At 40.6% G+C, this 23,810-nt stretch overlaps 1 protein-coding gene across 2 annotated transcripts in view; it reads right to left on the bottom strand.

Moving 5' to 3' along the window:
- Positions 1–23,810, bottom strand: part of GABRG2 (gamma-aminobutyric acid type A receptor subunit gamma2) — a 61,507-nt gene that overhangs the window by 18,002 nt on the left and 19,695 nt on the right. For both annotated transcript variants that reach the window (XM_028717423.2, XM_028717424.2), the window contains exons 2-6: positions 17,675–17,823; positions 15,998–16,065; positions 14,233–14,453; positions 12,675–12,757; positions 11,328–11,465 (exon numbers count right to left, since the gene is read on the bottom strand). In XM_028717423.2, the coding sequence (XP_028573256.1) occupies positions 11,328–11,465; positions 12,675–12,757; positions 14,233–14,453; positions 15,998–16,065; positions 17,675–17,823 (659 nt within the window). The remainder of the gene's footprint in view (positions 1–11,327; positions 11,466–12,674; positions 12,758–14,232; positions 14,454–15,997; positions 16,066–17,674; positions 17,824–23,810) is intronic.

Genomic DNA, 23,810 nt, shown 5'->3' with positions numbered 1-23,810 from the left:
AAGAAATAATTTTATAATTTCAGCAATATTAATACTATGTTATCTGAATTAATAGAAATAGAAATTACTTTTAATTAATTTTATTTGTATTTCTTACGTCTGAATTAAATACAAACGAGGCTCTTTTATATCCTCTACCCGTAATAAGCAAATACAGCCCTGGTGTACACCAGTAAAACATTGCACAAAGAGAATATTGATGGAAATCATGTGTATAATCACATCAAGCCTTTTACATAGTTTATCAGTCGATATTTAATGTAGATGTGATAAAGACACAAATGAAAAGAAGAAACGGAATGCTTCAACCAAATGTGTAGAGGTACCAAGTTGCCCCCAAAACTGAGGGGGCCCAGCACATGTCCCGTGTGTATGATGTCAAGCATGCAAGACATCATGTGATCTGGAGGAAGTCGAGCATTCTGGAGGAGCTGGCCACTGAAACTGTGACACGCATTGCATCATGGGTTTTCCCCACCTGTCTTGTCAATATCACCACTATCTTCATCATCATTGAGGGGGGCAGGCCCCTTCCAACAAATATTGAGGAGGCCAAAAATACCTGCTGTGAAGTAGCATAGCAGTTCTATCCTCCATCCCATCCAACTAATTTCTCTAGACTAGACAGCATAAGACAGCTTCTTATGCTCCCTTTGTGACACAAGCTGTAGTATTTCAGCTTAACTCAAACAGGTAAAATGTTATTAATATGTAAAACCCCTCAAGGACTTTATAACAATCCTATATAGCTGCCATTGGACTCTAACTGTGATGCTCTTTGCCTGGAATGATAAGAAAACACATTATCTAATGGTTCACATCTTATATAGCAGATTTAAAGATATCAAAATATGAAAAAGCCTTTTTACGATCACTTTAGGGAAAGTGCTATGTGCTGCAAATAATTCATTTAACCAAAGCAAGAAGAACCATCTCTTAAATGTAAATTGAGAATAGAGCACGCAAAAATCTTATTGCAAGGGGTGTCTACTGCATGGCATTCTTTTTTTTAAGTCTGGAAATTAAAATGTTCCAAAAGCAAAGCCAGCTGCTGTGCGGAATTTTGCAACACATCTCCCAAGAGTGGAAGGTAACAGCATGAGCAGGGGCAGACCTAAAGGGAAAGCAAGCACCTGGGGATATAGTCTGTCTGCACACTACATACCTATTTGGGTTTCAATTAACCCTTCTGCAGCTCCCCGCCCCCCCTTATGAAGCCCATTTAACATTCAGTAATTTATAGTCTGGGTCTTTCAATAGCCCTAGTTCACCTGACAACAGATTTTTCACAGCATTCTGTTTCATCCAGTCATATACGTGACCTGAACTAGTAATAATGATGATAATATGAATAGTGACAGCTCAACCTGCAACCTAGTTATGCCAGTGTAAAAGTACTGAAAACGTTTTGGTTCTAGTCCCTTAAATAAACTGAATCTCGGATAGCTCAGTTGGTAGAGCATAATCCTCTTAATCTCTGAGTTATGGGTTCAAGTACTATGTTGGGCAAAAGATTACAATGGTACCTCGGGTTACATACACTTCAAGTTACATACGCATCAGGTTACAGACTCCACTAACCCAGAAATAGTACCTCGGGTTAAGAACTTTGCTTCAGGATGAGAACAGAAATCGTTCTCCGGCGGCGCAGCAGCAGCAGGAGGCCACATTAGCTAAAGTGGTGCTTCAGGTTAAGAACAGTTTCAGGTTAAGAACGGACCTCCGGAATGAATTAAGTACTTAACCCGAGGGACCACTGTACTGCATTGCAGGATCTTGAACTAGATCACCCTTGCGCGCGCACACACACACACACACACACACACACAGCATTGATTTAACTAGATTGTAGACTAGGTTGTTCATGTAACTGAGGATCCTATTCCTCTGCTTCCCATTCAGCCTTGTTCTCAATTAAAGCTCCTCATTACAGTTGATGGGCAGCAAGAAGGGCCTTGGCGTATTAGCTAAGTAGGTTACCAAAATGCTATGTAACAACATGAAGTTGAGAAGCCGGCAACTGCAGTTACATTGTGAAAGGATTTAATTGGGCAAGAACAGCCTTGAAGGCATCTGTGTTTATTATTGAGGACATATATATGCCAGAAGCCAATCTCTCTCTCTTTCTGTCCCCCCCCCCCACTTCATTCCAGCAGTATCTCTTCACCCTGAACTGCCTAGAAGTATTCCAGCTGATTTTCTGTTCCAAATCAAAATGTGACATTTTGGTTACGACCTGAGTCCTGTCCAGCTGTTCAAAGCATATTCAATTAATGCGCACAGGAAAACCCAATTCTGCTCAGAAACATTTAATGTCTGGACAGATTCCCTGTGTTCAGATGTACAAATGGTGGAGGGGGTGCTCCATCCAGGCTTTCAAGTAATGGGGTAGGGGCGCCCTGTGGCTTGCCCCCATCTCTCACATGAGTTGGTTACACACTGTGTTACCCAAAATAAGGAAAGATTTGAAAAGGAAGAAAAACAAAAGACTTATTTAGATGCTCTCTTTCTTGGGGCAATCAAAATCACATGAGGGAGCTGGTAAGGCCTGTCCCATCTGCTGCGTAATCTTCAGTTCCCTTTTTTTAATCCCTCCATGAGTTCGAGTGAAGTTCTCTAAAATAGAGAATCTGCTCACTGAAGCTCCCTCTGCAATAGAGAACCCACATGGTCAAAGTTTTAGATCATGTAGGGACTCTCCATAAATACACCCTTCAGTCCTACACTTCTGTGATTCTAGGTAAAGGTAAAGGGACCCCTGACCATTAGGTCCAGTCATGACCAACTCTGGGGTTGCGGCACTCACTCGCTTTATTGGACGAGGGAGCCAGCGTACAGCTTCCAGGTCATGTAGCCAGCATGACTAGGCCGCTTCTGGCGAACCAGAGCAGCGCACGGAAACGCCATTTACCGTCCCACTGGAGTGGTACCTATTTATCTACTTGCACTATGACATGCTTTCGAACTGCAACAGGAGAGTTGACATACCAAGGGCAGAAGAGCTTGCCAGCCGTACTCTCCCTCACATGATCAGCAGTGGGGAACCTCTGGTCCATTAAAATAAAGTATGCACGCTGGTCCTCCCCATTTGGCCTGTGGGGCCATTTTGGCCAAGCTGTGTCCACCTGCCCTATATGAGATCCAATGAGGGACAGGCCAAGACCTGTCTCAGCTGAAAGGAGGTTTGCAGGCATCATCAATCAGCTGATCGGTGGTGCCAGCAAAGCCCTGAGCATTGGGCTACATGAGACCAAATGGTCAGCTGATTGGTGGGTCTTGCAGAGGCTGTGCAATAGCACTTTTGAAGGCAAACCCTTACCTGGGAATAAATCCCACTGATCTCCATCCGTGGATTGTAGCATTATTGTTATAGATGTGCATGTTTTAACTTTCTAATTTTTTTAGGACAAATGTTTTTTATCAAAATTTGTTTTTATTACATCTATCTCCAGTTGCAGACTTTGGTAATGAAATTACAATGTATTTCTTTCCTGATATCACAACAGTTTAATGAAAATAGATCATTAGATTCAGTGATTTCGATAAAAACAGGAGTGTGGGCCGTGAGAAATGCAATTTGCACAACATGTAATTTGATGAATGTGTCACAAAGTGTCATTAGTACTTATAACAGTTGCTTGCTTTAGGGTAAGATATTCTTAATGCATGCTCAGCTTGAAAATTTGCTTTAAAAATACAAATTAAAGGATAAAGCAGTCAATACAGAAATGCTTATAGCTCTGTATTTTGTTATAGCTCAAATGTCTTCTTTTTGTTTGTGTGACACTAAATTATATTTTGACTCTTTAAATGATTTTTGTAAATTTTCCCACTCCAGCCATGAAGTCATTTTCTGTACTGCAGAAAAGTGCATTAACTAGGGAGAAACATTGGTGGTCTTCACTAACTGTATTTCATAAATATACTTGCATTGGAAAGAAAGGAAATGTTTACAAAATCTGACAGCTTTATCAGATACATAGTCATAATGCTGATCTGTTATATTCTCACTTGACCTTAGTAGAGCCCATTTTAAACTATGGCCACCAAAGCTTTCTGAGTAATTACCCAAGTAATAGAGATGGACAAATATGTCAATTTCAGCTTCTCATTCTCCCTGTCCTAAGTACAGTTGGCTATATTTCAGCATTCATTTTAAATAAAATTAATACATTTTAATACTTCCCTAAAAAATCCATCAGTATTTTAGTGAACATTTCTCCCAATATGCACATATTTGCAGGCAATTTTACATAATTGCATAATATAATGCAGCTTTGTATGTTATTTTTATTAATATTGTATTTTCATGAACACTATGCCTAATATGTGCATTTTGTACAGTTTTTCCATGGAAAATCGACAACACAAAATTAAGAGAAGTTGGGTTTCAATTTGCATACATATTTTGCAGGAAGTTCAGTTGCCAAACCAAATTTCTCCCGTATCCCTACTGAGTGAACTTTACCACTGTTTGTACCAGCCTGCCTGGGAAATGGTACTATGTGAGGGTGTTTCAGCCTTAGGAGAAGCCCTCACTTCATTTGGAGGCAGGTATTAGGCATTATTACAATCTGGTAATTGAACTACTAATCTTGTAATTTAATTGTCAAGGTAGCTAGCATGAATATAGCTTGGCCATGGAGTCTTAGTACATAAATAATTCAGCTACAGGATACTTTATTTTCATGGATTTTGGAACTGTTATTATATACTAGAGATATTGGATCCCCTCTCCACCCCTACCCCACACTCTACTCAAGTTGCTGGTTGATTAGGAGAGGATTTATAGTTATGCAGAGGGAAGAAAGAAAGAAAGAAAGAAAGAAAGAAAGAAAGAAAGAAAGAAAGAAAGTAAGTTACTGAGGAGTAATCCCCCCCGAACACAGCAAGACCAGCTGTGCATTAGTTTGCACTTTCAATTTATCTTTGTGATATATGTGAATAAGATATACTGTATTTAATAGTGTTTGGATTTAAAATAGGGACTGTAGGAAGAGAACTTGCAATGGCAGGACCCATCCCTGACCTTGGTGTCTTCTGCAGAAGGTCAGAACAGATCAGAGTCCCCGATCATGTGAAAAGAAAAGAAGGCTGTGCACATTCAAGTTGTTAATGTGGAGACTTTCTTTTGACCTTCCACCAAGGACATGGAGGTCAGCAGGACAGGGATGGGGATTTGTCACCACAAACTTCTCCCTTCCACTCATTCACTGTACCCTGTTCATTCCCTGAAAGGAACTAAAAGAGAAATAAGAGCAAGAAGTGGAAGTGGAACCCATTCAGTATAGTTAGCTGAACAAAGGGGAGTTAATTCTTATTTTATGACTGGAAGCACAGCCCACTGATTTGCGGATACCTGGTTTGATGGCTGTTCCACTTATAGCTACCTATATTACTTTCAATAATGCATTCCTTCATGCCTCACCTTCCTATATGACAAATGTAGATAATAATAGTTACCCAGACACGTTTCTGTCCCTGTGACATTAACTTCATTAAGAACATTTGTAGAGTCACCTTCTCTATTTTGTTAGCAAAATATAGAAAGATGTTGACTCATTTGGTAGAATACGTGCAGTGGACTGCAGTGGATAGGTAAAATTAACTGCTCCTCTAGATATAACTATTCCCATAATTCAAGGGAGATGGTTCTTCCGATTTATTTCTCTCATGATGGCTCACAGAGTAAGAATCACGTTAAACCAAATTCAAAATGCAAATTCACAAAAGCAATAGTATCAAACAATTCAGTCTGTTGCTATCACTCAGTAGTATTAAAATGCAATATGTCATATTTCTTTGGATGTCATGATTCGGCACCCATCCTCCCTTCTGTTCTGAATGGAGGAGAGGTACAAAGAGCTTATTTCTGTGAGTTGGCTTAGTGGTGGCTGACGTAGATCCTTTTTTCTTCATTGGTGGGAGTGACTGATACAGCGGGGCATGCCTGCACCATTTTGTGGTCCTATCTCTCTTCTGCTCTTTCAATTGTGTCAGCCATTTTGCATTATGCCCATATAGCAGCCATTTCATGAGAAAGACTCTCATTCCACTAATAAATGCTTTCTCTCAGTGGAAGAATACCTATTGGGTCCTACCCAGGATTTACTGGATTTTATTCCATTATTCCATTTCAATATTATGTGTGGAATTCAACAAAGTTTCACTCAAAGCAGATCCACTGAAATTAATGAACATGACTAAGTTAGGGTCATTCATTTCAAGGTTAAAACTTAGCTGACTAACACCCTGTATTTTGACTACGTGGATACACATACTGGTATGTGATCAATTATCAGAATACTCCCTACAAAAGACCACAAGATGCAAAGAATCCACATACTCTCCAGGAAATAAATATATCTTACTGTTCATAATGTGACATTGGTGAACATTTTATTGCAAGAAATGAAAATGACCAAACTAAAGCAACATTTGTGACAGAAAGCTTCAAATGATGTTTTTTTCTCCTGTCAAAGGTTTCCTACTCTAATACATTAACCTTCTTACCACACTATATTTGCATGCAGCTTTAAATACGGGATTGAATGCCTGGACCCTCTAAGTATGTCAGGAGCATCCAAAATGAGGACATGGTCATGCTTTTTTCAGCATGCGCTATAAATATCTTTACAATTTTCTAGAGAAGTGACCCACAAACTCACGTGGCAATCCTCTGCATATTTAGTCAGAAGTTCAGTCTCATTATGTTCAGTGGAGTTTACCTCCAGGTCAAGTATGCATAGGATTGCAGCCTTGTGTTTTGGGGGTTTTTTGGTTGTTGTTTTTAACTGCAGCCTGTTTACCTTTTCAGCTATAATGCTCTCCCTGGTAAATGCAGTCATTTATCAATTCAGCTAACTGGAGGGAGGACGCAAAGTTGGGTCAAATAACCCATCATTGCAGACTCATTAACTACTGAAACGATCAGGTGAAACTCTAGTTGATTGTTGGGCTATACGAATTAGGAAAATAATGTGTACTATCACACAAACATCTTGAGGATCTCAGTAGTAGGAGCTTGGCCACAAAATGGAAGCTAAATATACATTCAAAGGAGAACCACGTGCAGATTTGATACACTCTACATACATGAAAACAGAAGATGAGGCAGAATGAAAGCAATCATAGAACTGTAGAGTTGGAAGGGACCAGGAGGGTTATCTAGTCCAACCCCCTGCAATGCAGCAATATTTTGCCCAACGTGGGGCTCAAACCCACAGTTCTGCTGACCCTGTGGCTCTTGCCACTTGAGGCAGTTGCCTCACCTGAGTTTGCTTTTTTCTCCCCTCCTCCCTCCAAAGACTTTTTCCTTTTATTTCAGGCATAGGCAAACTCTGCCCTCCAGATGTTTTGGGACTACAACTCCCATCACCCATAGCTAACAGGACCAGTGGTCAGTGATGATGGGAGTTGTAGTTCCAAAACACCTGGAGGGCAGAGTTTGCCTATGCCTGTTTTATTTCACGTCTTCCCATTGTAAGCCTGAAGGTAATGTTATTGCCATTTGTGAGCCACTCAGGGAGCATTTTTTGGCAGGATAAAAATGTATATAATTAATGTCTTTCAAGCATATAGCTATATTTCACACATACCAAATATTCTGATAAGTTCTCTGCTTAAAAACAACAACCAAACACATCCAAATACATTGAAAATGGATATTCAGTTTAAGCTATGGAATAAATATGGAAACAGGATTGGCTGGACTTACGGGTGAAAACATACAAATGCTATATGGACCAGAAACAGACCAGTTTGTGCAGATCCCTAGGAAAATTGAATGTGGGATGAAATATCCCCCGTTAGCTATTTTATAAAAGTTGCAGTATTAGGGAGTGACACAGACCAGTTCAGTCCATAAAGCAATGCAGTCGGAGTGCTTGTATTTAAGTCAGTTCAGTGCTCATATGGCAGTCTGCAGAGCTACTCATTTCAGGGCACAGTTGCAGCACCAAACTGAGCCAATTCTAGACCCTCTGGCTCCTCAGATTTGTAAAGTGCCACCTGAAACAGTTCCAAGTTATGACAACAGAACACTTGTTCCCTCTATGTTCTCTTTGACCACAGAGAGTACTTGAGTTGCACAGAGAGCTAAGAAGTGACTACCCTTTGCACTTGGTGATATCCATTTCAAGTTTATATGCAGGGTCCTTTGAGCCTGCGCAAAGCTGAAGTCTCCATTTTCACACACACACACACACACAGAGAGAGAGAGAGAGAGAGAGAGAGAGAGAGAGAGAGGCTTCAAGTACATCCCTAGCAGGCTAAATTCAAGTTCTTCTGAGGCTTCAAGTACATCCCTAGCAGGCTAAATTCATCAGGATTAAAGTGTCTCTGGAAAGCATATTATATATATAAATATATATTCCAGGCTAAAGCGAGCTTTTACTGTGTACGAAGGCACAATTAATATTGATCAATTTATTTGTTTAAGTAATGGACAGGGACAGTGTGCATGAGTGCATTAATAGCAAATATGATCTTTCAATTAGATGGCACTGCTTAGACCACTACTGAGGGTTCTGAAATGAGATTAATGGTCCCTTAGGAGGATGGTGTTAGCTTAATGTGAATGGATTGTTTCCTTCAAGGAACACTCTCTTTTAATATTGCACAGAACTTCATAAAATTGATTCACTAAATATAACAGTAGAACTGAAGCTCATAGCACTGATTTTGTTCCTATCTGACTTAAAAACAAAAACAAAAAACTGTTAGCAAAGAGAGAGAAAGGAAGCCAATAACTACAAGAAATACAAATTGTGTTCCAGGTGGAATACATCTCTTACTGATGCGAGATTTTCCATTAACCTTCCTGGAATGGAAGCAAAACCAAGAAGGCCTTTTCATGCACAGATGTATATTTGTCCACGTTAGAAACTAGGCTGGAAGCTTGAATTTGTTTCTTTTGTTGAGGAGTCACTGGCACCCTGATGCATTACTGGGTTAAGGGGCACTCTTGAGTCATCACCTGCAGTCTGAGGCTTAGAAGTATTTGTGGATATCTGTAGAGCCTGGTGTCTGCACATTACTAAGGCTCACTTAGTATGGAGGAAGTATACTATATTTAAATAAATAAAACTTTTTGCTCCAATATTGTGTGCTGGCAATGCATATATATATTATAGATTCAGGTGGATAACCATGTTGATCATAGTCATAAACAATAACAAGAGGAAAGATGAAAAAATATTTTTAAATAATTCCAGTGGCACCTTTAAGATCAACTAAATATAAGCTTTCAAGGTATGAGCTTTCGTGTGCAATACACACTTCGTCAGATACTTTTTTTTCATCTTTCATCTTGTTATTTATTGAGATTATTATATTATGTGATGCTGGTGGCACTGTGGTCTAAACTGAGCCTCTTGGGCTTGCTGATCAGAAGGTCAGCAGTTTAAATCTGTGCCACAGGGCGAGCTCCCGTTGCTCTGTCCCAGTTTCTGCCAACCTAGCAGTTTGAAAGCCCACCAGAACAAGTAGATAAATAAATACCGCTGCAGCGGGAAGGTAAACGGCATTTCAGTGCGCTCTGGTTTCTGTCATGGTGTTCCATCGCACCAGAAGCGGTTTAGTCATCCTGGCAACATGACCCTGAAAGCTATCTGTGGACAAACGCCAGCTCCCTCTGCCTGAAAGCGAGATGTGAGCTGCAACCCCACAGTCACCTTTGACTGGACTTAACTATCCAGGCGTCCTTTACCTTTACCTTTTACCATTTTACAGGGATGTGGGGAACCACAAGAAGTGCCCAATCAGAGGATCTGAGGTAGTTCACAAGGGATCAAAATGTCCTTAATGTGCTTTGAACTCAGGTTGTTTAGGGCTTTCTGAATTAGCAGAAGGACCTTGAAACTAGACCAGTAGCAAACTGGTAGTGAGAGCAAAAAAATGGTTTTTTGCTACATTTGCCCATTTCCCTAGTCATTGCCCTATCTCTACATGTGCTTCAGATAAAGACAGTAGAATTTAAAGGAAAGTTTTGTCAACAATGCCCTTTTTTATACAGTAAGACACTACAACATCAGAAGTGTGAATCCATTTCAAGACAATTAATCTACAAAATTCAAATCGAATTAATTATGCAATGTATTTATCTACACTAAGCTCCACTCAGGATCCAATACATCTGTGTGACCCACAATTGTGTGCTTCATCCCAAGCTCAGTAATGAGGTAACGCTCATTGCTCTGAGTCACTAATCTTTTGTCGTTATTACAGATCCTGTTACATGTGTGCTCTGAGGGTGACACAAACAGGCAAAAGGAAAGAGATTTAGCTCCCTGACATGCAGTCCGTTCAGCACAAAGAAGCAACCCCAATTTAGGACTAGATTGTTCCATTTACTGCTGACCCTGAGGCAAAGGCAAAATGAAGCACTGCATCTCCAGAAGCCTATTAGAAAAGTTGTGATACTGAGTTACCAAAAATTCTCTGTGAAACCCCTTTTATATTTCAGTTCTGATGACAGAGCAGGCACAGCCAAGAATTTACCTCACATTAATCCTGCTCATCCATCCTCCAGCTAGCTGTATTCAAGAGACTAGAAGAGTTACACAGGTTATATTTGGTTTGATTTTGGTGTTTTGCAGTGAGAATCTAAAGCTATAATTCCACACATGCTTACTTAGGGAGTAAGCCCCATAGAATTCACCAAGACTTGCTTCTGAGCAGACGTGCATAGGATTCTGCTGTAAGCAATTATATAGAGTTCTCTCTTGCCAGATGGTTTCCTTCCAAAATGAAGGTGGAATAATAAATGTTTAAATGTTCTCTAATATAAAACATTCTCCATTTATACAAAATTACAATGTCAAAGGGTCAGGGGGGCAATAGTTCCACCTAGCAAGTAGAAATGTTTGCTCCCTATTTAATTAACATTTTGCTGCCCTTTCATGTCCCCTCACATCTGCTACCCACGTTGGCCACCTTGCCTAATGGCAGGACTGGCCCTGCAGAGCTAAGGCAGAGCCTTCCACCTAACATGCTATTTTTGTTGATTATATATATGGCAGCATCTAAGCCACAGAAGGGTAACCTTCCAGGTGTTGTGGGACAACACCTCCCATCATCACTGACCACTGGCTTTCCTGGCCAGGGCTAATGGGGACTGGAGTCCAACATCTAGAGGGCCACCACTTTCCCACGCCTGATTTCATGCTTTGATCCCACACTGGTAGTCTAAAATGGCACAGCTTGTCAACAGAAATATCCCATGAAACTGATAATTTCAGCTACACAGTAAGCATAGTATTGCCCTTTCCCCACTTCAGCGTCAAGTAGGAGCAAATGATCAATTAAAGCAGAGCAGCTTCGCCTACCTGAAGTTGTCGGCACGACTTCAGTTGTATTTCTGAGCCCAATAAATGAAAACTGATACAGCCTCCAGGATCTAGTGTCTCCGACTTCTACTGAGCTGCGCTTCCACATGTAGATAATCTCTTCCTTTGGGTAGCCATCTTCAAAACAGTGAAGATCATCATTCCATCACAATTTTCATTTATGTGTTGCTTTCCTTTAGTCACATGACCATGAATGGCACTTGCCACAAAGGCATTCACATCATTTTCCCTCTCACTGCCACACACACACACACACACACACACACACACACACCCCAAAGTGGTCATGATGCTTATATTCAGAAAGGGACCTTGCAGTTCCAAACAAATACAGAAAGGCATGCTTACGTTATGTCTCTTTTTGCTCCCCCAAATAATGAATTGTCACAATTATTTTGTTTCTATTTATGACAGCCTCTAAACTGCCATGAATAAATTCTGTAATGCTTCTCTGCACTTATAATGACTTTGTATAATGGGTTGTATGCAGATCACTTAAAACGGTAAGGTCTTTACTGACACCCCATTTCTCCACCTACCAGCATTAAATTCCCCACTGTTGTATACAGTATATCCTGTACATAGGAAAACACATAGGTTGCTTTCAGGCAATCTGTTTCTTGAATATTCATCTTGATTTGTTTGTGGGGACGTTAAGACAACATTGCATCAAGCAAATGTTATCCTACATTTTCCGGTGCATTTTGCCGTCTCTTTTCTTACCTCCTTGTGCAAGAGTTCCAAATCAATCTTAGTTTTGCAACCTGAATAAGCCAACATGTGATTTAATCCCACCTGAAAATAATGGTTGCCTGGAAGCTTATGTCTGTATTACTTTGGGCGGGGGGGGGGGGGAGCTAATGTGGTGTAGTGGATGTAATATTGACTCTTGGACCTTCTCGTGTTTAAGGAGCAGGCATGAAACACAGGACAACAGAAGTCTTGTCTGACCTGTATGCTAAAAATGCCCATGTAACATAAAGATTATTTACAATCACCCTCTCAAAATATGTAAGATGGCAACTCTGGGCTAGTTCATCAGCTACTGTAAATGGTTACAAGTGATCCATGTTAAGCATCTGTCCATAAATGTGTTGTCTCCAGCACCAACACATTTATCATGCAATTCTGTACACATTGATTCAGCAGCAAGCCTATTGAGTTCCATGAGACTTCCTCCCAGGTAAATGTGTTTTAGACTGCAGCCTTCTTTGGACTAAGTACAGTACATTTACTGAGCAATGCATTTTCAAAAATTTAGATTCCTCTTTACTTTCCAAATGAATCAATTTTTTTTAAATATTATTTTTTTAGATTACTACTTACAGCTTGAAAATGCCAGTGGACAAGAATGTTCATCCATTGGAAAGTTGTGCAACTGTAACTGACACTCAGCATCTATCGTCAATCTAAGAAGAAACATATATTAATATTAATCAATTGTTCATAGTTCTAGAAGTTCAAGGTCTACAGCAGTGAACAGGTTGAGAGAAGACACAATCCCCTCTTTCTTTTAATGTATTATTGATTAGGATGTAAAGTAAAATGCTTTATGTCGCAGTGTTGCGTGGCAAGGTCCTGAACCCTTGCCCATTGTAGAATAAAGACACTTGACACCAGAATTTAGGTTAATGGGTTGAAAAAGGCAACAACGTTATTGATTACAGAATGTGAGTGGTACTGGCTTAGGCATTGGAATCAATGACTATATCCGACTTCTGCCCCCCTGCCAGAAGTCTAGTAAGTGTTAACCACCAAAAGGGGGAGCCCTGTTGATGCACATCAACTAGGAAGTCCCCCAGGGTCACCGATAGGGGTCGTGCTATGGCCCTGGCCCCTGTCTGGGTTTCAGACAGAGGACACACACCCCAGATTCCTTTAACAGAATACCCTTGAAATAGGAGGGGTAGGTGATGAACGCCCTGTGACGCAGAGCTACCTAAGCCCCGTGTGCACGGGTCAGGCTCATGACCTGCCCTCAACGTTGACTCCCTGTGAGTAGAATCGGCTTTAAAGATCGACAATAACTTTTCCTACCCATTTCTGAGGTCTTCCCAATGGAGGGAGGTTTCTAAAGCAGGCTGTGTTTTGAATGACCTTGTCCCCTTTCATAAAGCCTTCAAGAGTGGTCATACCAGCTAAACTGACTTGATTATCTCCTGGAGCCATCTTGGAAAATGTAGTTCTGAGAGCAGGCTTCAACAGAACTGTAAACTCTCTCAGTGGAAGCCATTATAGTTAAACTGGTTCAAAACTATTCTCATTTGGGGTGCAAGACCCCAGTTCAAAACTATGCTGTGCAGGGAGCTATGTGTAGGCACTTCCACAGCCACTGAAAGCACACTCTGGGATTGAGAGATTATGGTCTCAATCCTAAAGCCCAAACTGCATGTGTGGAGGGAAGGCGGGCAGAGCTGTTCACCTGGTTCTTCCATGCTCTATAATAGAAGTTTAGCTGCTGTTGAAGCCCCCACCTACCTGCAAATATACATTATACACACTGAAGGTACAGCCTGTTTGAGAACGGCTGGTGATAACAGGTGCAAAATCCTTCGATGGGGCATTTCGGGGGCAGAGGTGTAGCATATCTGGGCAAGGATTTGCTGGATCCTAACCCAGCCCATTTCCAGGTTGGTGGGTGTCTTAATTTGGGCCCCACTCCTATGCTTAGACTGAGAGGTAGTGACTGGCCCAAGGTCATTCACTAACCTCTAACCAAGGCACCACATGAGCTCTATGGGGCATTTAGCTTTATTATTGTTTCATCTTGTCTAAAATATTCAAGGCATCGTACTTCTTTTCATTAAGTGGAGATACCATTTTCACTCATATTGGACACATGTAACAGGTATATTGGATAAAATTTAAAAAGCGGTAAGATTACCTCAGTGTATATAGTACTCTGCCATCATTCCAGATCCGGAGCATCCGATTGGGAGTTGTTATCCAATGAGCATCAGCCTTTTTTGAGTTTCGGAAGAATGTGTCAGGGATCCAGATCTTTCCCACCATGTTGCTGTTCAACCTCAGCACTTTAATGGTGCTGTTGAATCTTAGCCGTCTGTCGTACCAGGTTTGAGCAAAAAAAATGTCTATTGTATATTCCTGCAATGTTGAAACACACCAAACAAAATAAGTTTCCATGTCCGTTCAGTCCTGCTTTTCAAAGCTTTCATGGCCAGTTCACAGAGAACACACACATCACATCAGTAGCCTGACCCACAATAGAACAGAGCTCCTGGTTTTAATGTGATGTTTCTGCATCGGATGCTATTGCCCCATTGACACAATTCCGATATATGCCCACTCAGATGTAAAACCCACTGAGCTCATTACGACTCCCAGGTAAGTGTTCATTAAAACTGCAGTCCTAATGAACTGTTGCTTTAGCTATTTCCCCACCATTTCCCCAAATCTATGTTTTCATACAGTAAAACATAAATCTCAATTTTGGGTTGTTGTAAATGAAAATAATTTATTATTAATTAATTAAATTTGCACACCATTCTTTATCCATAGATCTCAGAGTTGTTCACAGCATCAAATTACAATATAAAAATTTAGGTTAGTTGCTGGTGTGGTGTTTCCATAATTCTTATTTGGCCCACTCAAACTTAAATAGAGAGAAATATTGTGTATAATATCTACAGTGGTGCCTCGCAAGACAAAAAGAATCCGTTCCGCGATTCTCTTCGTCTAGCGGTTTTTTCGTCTTGCAAAGCAACCCCATTAGCGGCTAAGAGGATTAGCGCTATTAACGGTTTAGCGGCTTAGCGGCTATTAAAGGATTAGCGGCTAAGCTGCTAAAAGGCTATTAGTGGCTTAGCGGCTTAGAAAAAGGGGGGAAGCGGGGGGAAAATGGCGAGACTTGCAAGACGTTTTCGTCTTGTGAAGCAAGCCCATAGGGAAATTCATCTTGTGAAGCACATCGCAAATGGAAAACCCTTTCGTCTAGCGGGTTTTCCGTCTTGCGAGGCATTCGTCTTGCGGGGCACCACTGTACTAAAAAGAATATTACTGGAGGAAGATTTCAGTATGAAATACAGAATTAAGAATTTAGTATGAACAGCTCTTACGTATTTATTTAGCAACCATAATTCTTTGGACACAAATATTCATGTTAGCTACAGAAATTAGTTGATCTTGGATGGAGTTAAAGAACCACAGCTCTACTAACAGCACAATCCTGAACAAGTTTACTCAGAACTAGTAAGGTCCCCTGACTCCGAAAGGGATTATTCCCATGTAAATGTGCATAGGATTGCAGCCTTATGGCAAAACTATGTGCAACCATTCAAAAGTCTGATTGAATCATGTGACCCAGTTCTAGATACATGTGTATAGTCTTCATCATCCGAGTATTGTGCCCTTGCTCTGTCTGATACATGGGGTAGAATACAGGGGTGTTGATTGGTGTGTACAGCAATGTGTATTGGCATTCATGAATAACATAATTTACAATACAAACATGGCAAAATGCAGGGCATTTTTTAAGCCGGAACTCACCCGAACTCATGAGAGTTCCGGCACCTCTCATGTGGGTGCCATTGCCATTATAAGAGAACAAGGGTGGCATTCATGGTGAGTTCCAACACCTCTTTTTCTAAAAAAAATAACACTGGCAACATGTATTAATATATGCTACTTACCATATTGATGGCATTCACTGGGCCAATGCTGTTGATATACATATCAGTATGAATTACCGTTGGCTGCACTGTAACAAAAACAGTAACAACTGCTAATATCACATCAGGTAAAACATCCAGAACATAAAGGAAAATCTTAGATACAAAATATAGTATTTAAAGAAAGAATCTGATTGTGTTCTAGAAAGAAAGAACATAAAAGGACTTGGGTATGTGAGATTTTCCATATCAATAAATGCAGGATGAATAAAACTGCATTCTTACTTGATGACTGTAGTGAAGAGGGGGGTGGATTTTGACCCCATTTATACTATTGTGTTATTAATGTGATTGTAATCAAATCAGTATTTTTGCAAGGGGTGGGGATAGTTAGAACGCTTATTTGCTTTTTTAATAGGAAACTGTATTGTATTTCTGAAGTCTCTTAATGATACATCACATCAGACATTTCACATTGTACGAATGAACACAAAATGACTAATTTAGCCAGAAGAGGGTTCTGCAGATATAGAAAAAGTCCAAGAAACAAAACAGCAGCAGCAGCAACAACAACAGTAACCACCAACATCATGAAAAAGAAATCAACATCAACTATAACAATAATAATGCTTGGAGGATTGCAATGCATAAATCAAACCGTGATCAGCATAACTGCTTTCGAATTATATTTTCTCTCCTCCTTATGAGCCATCATAATGCAGTCATAGATAAAAAAAACCATGGAAGAAGTACTCATTATCTTTCATTTCTATGCCTATCAATTTTGCTGCCTCAGCCCTTGTCCATCCTGGCCCAGCCCCACTCTGAGTTTCCCAGTTCCTCCAAATCTGAATATCATTGGATTGGTTGGTGGTTGCAACCCCAGGCCACTCATTGACCACTTTCTGACTTCTTTTGATGCCTGTTATTTGGACTGGATTAAAATAGTACCTAGTTATCTGTTATCATGCTCCTGCTGGCATTTCCACTGATGATTTCTTTGGAAGAACATGACTTGTTATGACCACACTAGCTCTCCTGGACTTGTATCTGACATGATTGTATTAGTTTACTGACAATACCTGAAAGCTTGTCTGCTAAAGTACAAATAATTTCATTAATGCACATTGATTAAGGATCAAAAAATTACCTTTGCCATATTCTCTTCTATCCATGCCACAATATATTACTGTAGCTTAATACCTTTGTGATCATGCTGTTAAATGACTTAAAATATTTACTGACCATGTTAATCTTTCACACACAATGACAGCATGACCCTATGTCTTGAACCACTTAATTAATCTTAATTGAAATTGTTCAATGAATGTTATAGTAGAGTGGTGCAATACAAATTCTGAAACAGTCTTTGCCATTGACTTCAGACACCACTTCGCTCATAGATTCCTGAACATTTCATCAAATTAATTTTAACAGCAATATGTTTATAATGAGATGTCATTACTATTCTTTAAATAACTACGAGCTTTGCCATTTGTGTGTGTGTGTGCAATACCAGTTAGAGGTCTAAACACTTGTTTCAGAAAGCTTTGGTTACAGATTCTTTAATGGAAACACTAATTGTCAGCAGCTAAGTATATTATATTTTCTTTATTGTCATTTCCGCTTTGTTAAGTGATCATCATCACTTCCCCTTCCAACTCACTGCTATTAACAAATGAAGGAAAATACCCTCACCTCCTATATCTGGCCTTAGTTTGTTATCATATCCCTCCAGCAGGCCATTTAAAATAAGGGTAACATCACTTTCATGAACTTTGGGAGTCAAAACCCAGGTTTTGTTGGTTGTATAATCTTCATAATCGTCATCACTCTTTTGGCTAGAACTGTTTGAAAAAGAAAGGGAAGAAAGCACTGGAGTCATATAACAGCTGAACACAGCAATTACATTCATAGACAGCTCCATTAGAAACCATCAAGACTAGATTTAGGCCCCTTTTAAATAATGACAGTTCTGCACAAAACACTGAAATGGCTTTACAGAAAGAAATGAACGAGGGAACACCATTTACAGACTGATGTTTACAGCTCAATTTACTGAGAATGCCAAGATAGCTGAATAGACATTTTCTCTCTTCTAACTTAATGCATCTTTCAAAGGTATCCATTACTTCTATTGGTTCAGATTTAAAGAAAAAAAAGTTTTTAAAGGCAGTGTATCACCTAAACATTAGTGTGCATGAACAGAAAGATGTATGGCACAGCCTTTGTCTTAGAATTATCTTACTATAAGTTATATTTACACCCAAATCATGTTAACATTAGCTTGTTGTACTATTCTACATTAAGCCTGCTGGGAAGTTCAGTATTAAATATGATTATTTGCCCAAAGTGGAACATAGGAAGCAGCCGTGTGCCACATTGGTCCAGCTCAGGGGACAGCAAACTTTTTCAGCAGGGCGCCGGGCCACTGTCCCTCAGACCTTGTGGGGGGCCAGACTATATTTTGAAGGGGAAAAAAATGAATGAATTCCTATGCCCCACAAATAACCCAGAGATGCATTTTAAATAAAAGCACACATTCTACTCATGTACCGTAAATACATCAGGCAGGCCCTACAAATAACCTAGAGATGGATGTTAAATAAAAGGACACATTCTACTTATGTAAAAACACACTGATTCCTGAACCATCCGCGGGCCGGATCTAGAAGGTGATTGGGCCAGATATGCCTTAGTATGCCGAGGCCTTAGTATGCCTATCCATGGTCCAGCTATTCCTTCACTGGTGGCAACTCTCTGGGGCTTGATCACGAGTCTTTTCCAGCCCTACTAGGGATTGAACCTGAAACCTTTTAAGTGTAACATGTGTGCTTCACCACTGAGCTATGTCCCTTCCCTAGTCTGCTTTACGACGCACATTCATCTTCACAATGGCCAATAATATTACCATTTGACAGATGGAGAACTGAAAGAGATATAGTAATTTGCCTGTGAGTGAAAGACTAATTCCTTTACATTTCTTAATATATTACTTTACCAATGACTTCTCACTTCCAAATCACAAAAACAGAGCACAAAAAGAGGACACATTTATGTGAAATATATGCAGATCCCCACTTGAAAATCAGAAGGCAAGTCACCAAATATGGGCTTTAGCTGGAAGCAATTGGCCTGTAGTAATGCTATCTTTAAAAAACAACAACCCTAAATCATTACAAAATGTACATTTCTGGGTGGTGTGTGAAAAACTAAAAAGGGTGTCCTTTTTCTTTTCTTTTTCTGGATTCTGTATTGATGCAGCCAGAAGCGTACAGAATGTAGGGCAAAGTGCTGCTATAAATCTGCTTTTGCTGGGGCAGCGGAAACAGCATTTGTACAGCCACCGTTTAAGAAGCGCCATAGGCTTGGCAATGGGAAACTCCATTAAACTACGCCTGATTTGCGGATGAAGCTCACTCTTCAGATAAAGTTATTATGATTTTTTATTTTATTTTTTAATGCCTGGGTCTTCACTTATAGCCCTTTGGGTGTCGTATGAAGGTTTGCCTGTAATGATAGTGCTGGAAACCTGCTTCCCAGCCCTATAAAATTGGTATCTTCAGATGTTAGGCTGGCTACTAGCTAGAGGAAGTCCTCTGTTTGAAGAAGTATACTGAACAGCTGCCCACTTGCCAAGCCTGGTTTGAATATAAAGAACTCTAAGGAGGAAGAGCACAGAGCAGAGGTCTTGAAACTGCCAATCAACAGTTAGTAGGGAGACTGTGTCCAGGTGAGCAGCCTGCTGTTCAGGTACTATGGTGAAATGGATTTTATTTCTATTTACATTAAACAAGTTATGTCTACAACTGAATCTAGATACATATCCAAATTTTCTTCAAAATCGTCCCTCTTTGGGGATGGTGGATTTCCACTTTTTTGGTGATAGATAAGAGGGCCACCCTGCCAGAAGTGGGGCAAGGAATTAAGGCCAAATTCATAAGATAATTGAAGAATGTAGAAGCTGCTTCTTTGGAGTTTGGCTCTATCTGTGCCATTCCAATAACGTCCGTAAGCAGCAACTTACACAAATGACAAGACAAATCTGATCAGAACAAAGTAACCAGCAACATATGAAGTTTCTGCTGATTTCCAATATTTTTTCTTCCGTATTTATTTGTGGGTGGGATGGAATTAAAACCCAAATCAGTCTGGGCCAGCAAATGAATGGAAGAGAGGCAGAGATGCTGCTGATCTCTTTCCCCAGGTGTCGTTCTCCAGCTCAAAGTTTTTTTCTCACATCATAGAATCATGGAAGGGAACCCAAGGGTTATCTACTACTCCATCCCCTGCAATCTTTTGCCCAACATGGGGCTAAAACCTATGGCCCTGAGATTAAGATTAAGATGCTTCAGGTTACAGACTCCGCTAACCCAGAAATAGTACCTCAGGTTAAGAACTTTGCTTCAGGATGAGAACAGAAATCGTGCGGCGGTGGCGGCGGGAGGCCACATTAGCTAAAGTGGTACCTCAGGTTAAGAACAGTTTCAGGCTAAGAAACAACCTCCAGAACAAATTAAGTTCTTAACCCGAGGTACCACTGTATGCTGCTTTCTCCTCAGAAGCCTGTGCCCAAAGTGGCTCACAAGGTATCAGATGAACAAGAAGCATCACCATTCAAAACACATTAAAAACATTTATGTATAAACCATACAGTCAAAACAATCAATCTATGCAGCATTGTACACAAATACCAAATAAGCTAAACTAATTTAACAGCTGAAATGAAACACTGTTGTATAAAACAATATTAATAAGCAAACATAACTAAAATAACTGAAACTAAGCTGAAGAAGTGGGTAAGTGGCAGAAAGATACGGTGACCCTGTATCTTTTCTCCCACAGGTGAAAACGCAGCTTGGGGATGAGGGTGATTTTGAGCTGGAATAAGATATTAGAGAGGAACATTTTTAAGCAACATCTTCCCTTCTTCCATTCAGAAATAGGCTGTCCCAAACTGCTTTGTGGAAAGGGGGAAAAACATGCAAGGAAAACATACTGGGACTCTAAATATCATGTAGTTAATGCCTAAAGCAAGGCCACCATCAGTCATTTTCACGAGGAGTCCAAAGGAATCTCTGCGCAGAGAGATATAAAAAGAGGGGGATGTCCAATGATGTCACATTACTAGCGCAGAAGCCATTCCAATAACAGAAGCCTTATGTTGAATCTTGTGCCCTGCTTAAATCTAGTGGGTCACTTACACCAGTAGAATATAGTGCACAACAGCTAGTGCAACCATCACCACTATTTCTATATTGAGTGACAATTATACTAATACTTCAATGTACACTACCACTTCAAAAACTGCAAATCAAATGCCACACTAATATTGTGTTGGATATTCCCCAGAGTGCCTCTGTACGACCCTCCATTTTGCACAACAACAAATCCCGAGAATCTCGCACTAAAACTGTGTATCTTTAAAAATTGGTTAGCAAGCAACGTATGCTGAGCTCCGTCTCTGAGATATCCCTTGGTTGCCACTTTGTCATTAACTGCCATGTTTCCCCAGCTCCATTGCTTAGGCCCTTTGCAGCCAAAGCGCAGCTTGTAATGAGCCCTCCTTGTTTTATTGACTCTCAAAAATGAGGATTTTTAATTGCCATTGCGTTACACAGCATTCCTCTATGTACAGAAAAACAGGGCATGGACAATTAAACTGGTGATGTAAGCAGGTTTATGAAGCTGCCTGCAATTCTAACAAACTAATTGCATTTCAGGGAGACAAATCTCACACAGTCTCTGGAGCTCGAGCCCACATATCATTTGAACGTGGTTCGGCAGAATGCTATATTTGCGCTCCAGAGAAAATGTACAGGAAATCACTTCAGTTTGTCAGCCTCCTTACATTTTTCCAGAAATTATTTATTAGCCTCCTTTCTGCAAAAAACAGCCCAAGGCAATGTAGGGTCTCAAACCAAGGTTACCACAGAAATAAAACATTAATAGAAAGTATACACAGGTGTCTCCAACAATGTACACTAGTGCTTGTTCTCGTCGGTCCCTGGAGTGGATTTTTCCCCTATGCAATTTGCAATCTAATCTGGAAATAACACCCTGCTCTCATGCTTATGAATTAAAAGCCCTATTCAGGTTTTATACCTGCACCACAAGAAGGGACCATGCATACCAGCCCTGTTCCCCACATTGCAATCCACATGGAGGGTGATGAGAATGGTGACAGGGGAGAGCATTAGCTTGTCCCTTTCACAGGCTTACTTAACACTGAATATGAATGCTTGAAGGGTGCCTATGTCTCAATATAATGCTGTCTTTGATGGCTGTGGCTGGTGAGAGGTGTCATCCAAAACATCTGGAAGATACCAGGTTGGCAAGGGCCAAAGGTGTAACTGGAAATGTGTAAACCTTGCTTGGAATGCTCTTCTGCTGTGGTCATGCTAGCTCTGTCAATTGTCCCTACAGCCTGTGTGCATACAAATGAACTGAATATTCCGGCTTGTATAACCTACAAGCACCAAAGGCAGGCATCCCCAAACTTGGCCCTCCAAGATGTTTTGGGACTACAGCTCCCATCATCCCTAGATAACAGGACCAGTGGTCAGGGGTGATGGGAGTTGTAGTCCCAAAACATCTGAAGGGCCGAGTTTGGCGATGCCTGACCAAAGGTATAGCACAAATGCTTCTCACATCCAAAGCAAGCATTATAACAGCACTTTAACAAATGGTGAAAGCAGTGGCGTAGCGTGGGTTGTCAGCACCCGGGGCAAGGCAAGTAATTTGTGCCCCCTAACCCGTGGATTTGCGCCCCCTAACCTGTGGATTTGCCCTAACCCCAGATGTTGCGCCCGGTGCGGCCGGCCCCCCCTGCACCCCCCACGCTACGCCACTGGGTGAAAGTATTTAAAGATCCCGTCTCCTAATGGGAGATTCCCTTCTGGTATTCTGGGAAGCCCAAATTCACACATAAACTAATCCAGGTGGGGGATGGCCTGGGAAGAGTGATTGAAGAAAGCAAGCTCGCTGTCATCCATGTACAGGGCAATAAATTACAGAAGGAAGAAGCTATGCATTCCTTTGGGTATGTCAACCCAAAAGCTAGCAATTATATTTTATAAACCGATGTATAAATAAGGGATGAGCAATAGTCCAGTATTTAGAGAATGTATTATACTTCCATGTGCAAGTGCAGGGCATTATCTGGGCAAAAGTCTCATTTATGCCAATAAGAGTTATGTGACTACAGCCCACACATATCCTTAAGACTCTTTAAGCTCATATTATTAGTAACAGGCTGTTCTGCCTTCAGAATGTTTTTTCCAAGTTATGAAACAAATCTAACGAAACCCACAGTCAAAATTATAGTGGGCAGACTATGGATCTTATGAGAATGCCAGACAACCTCAGATAGACAAGGAATGGAAAGCATAAGAGCTTTAAACTATGCAAGTACAATTGCCCACTGTTTCATTGATTACTATATCAGTTGGCCCATAGTCACATTTTTTCCTCCAGTTATACATGTTTAAACCCATTGATTTCAATGAGGGAAACTATGCATTGCACACTGGATGCATTAGTGAAGCCTAACATTCTTCTCTGCTTAGCAGCACAGAGATTTGTGTGCAGATCATCCTGTCCTCATTGGACCTGAAGGAAGGGAGACTTTTCTAACCTAAAGCCCTAGGCAATTCCTACTTAGACTATTATCAGCACCAGTCATCCTCATCCTCATCACCACATCATCATCAAAAGCAACAACATCACCAGTCCAATAAGCACCTCCTTTACTAAAGCTTCATGCTTTAGCAAAAGCCTCAATGCAACAATGCCTAATCTTTTTTTAGAAGGACGCTGGCATCCGTCTGTCTCG

This window comes from Podarcis muralis, chromosome 2 (genome assembly GCF_964188315.1).
Source record: "Podarcis muralis chromosome 2, rPodMur119.hap1.1, whole genome shotgun sequence".
NCBI classification, from domain to species: domain Eukaryota; kingdom Metazoa; phylum Chordata; class Lepidosauria; order Squamata; family Lacertidae; genus Podarcis; species Podarcis muralis.
This window is presented reverse-complemented; position numbering and strand designations above follow the sequence as displayed.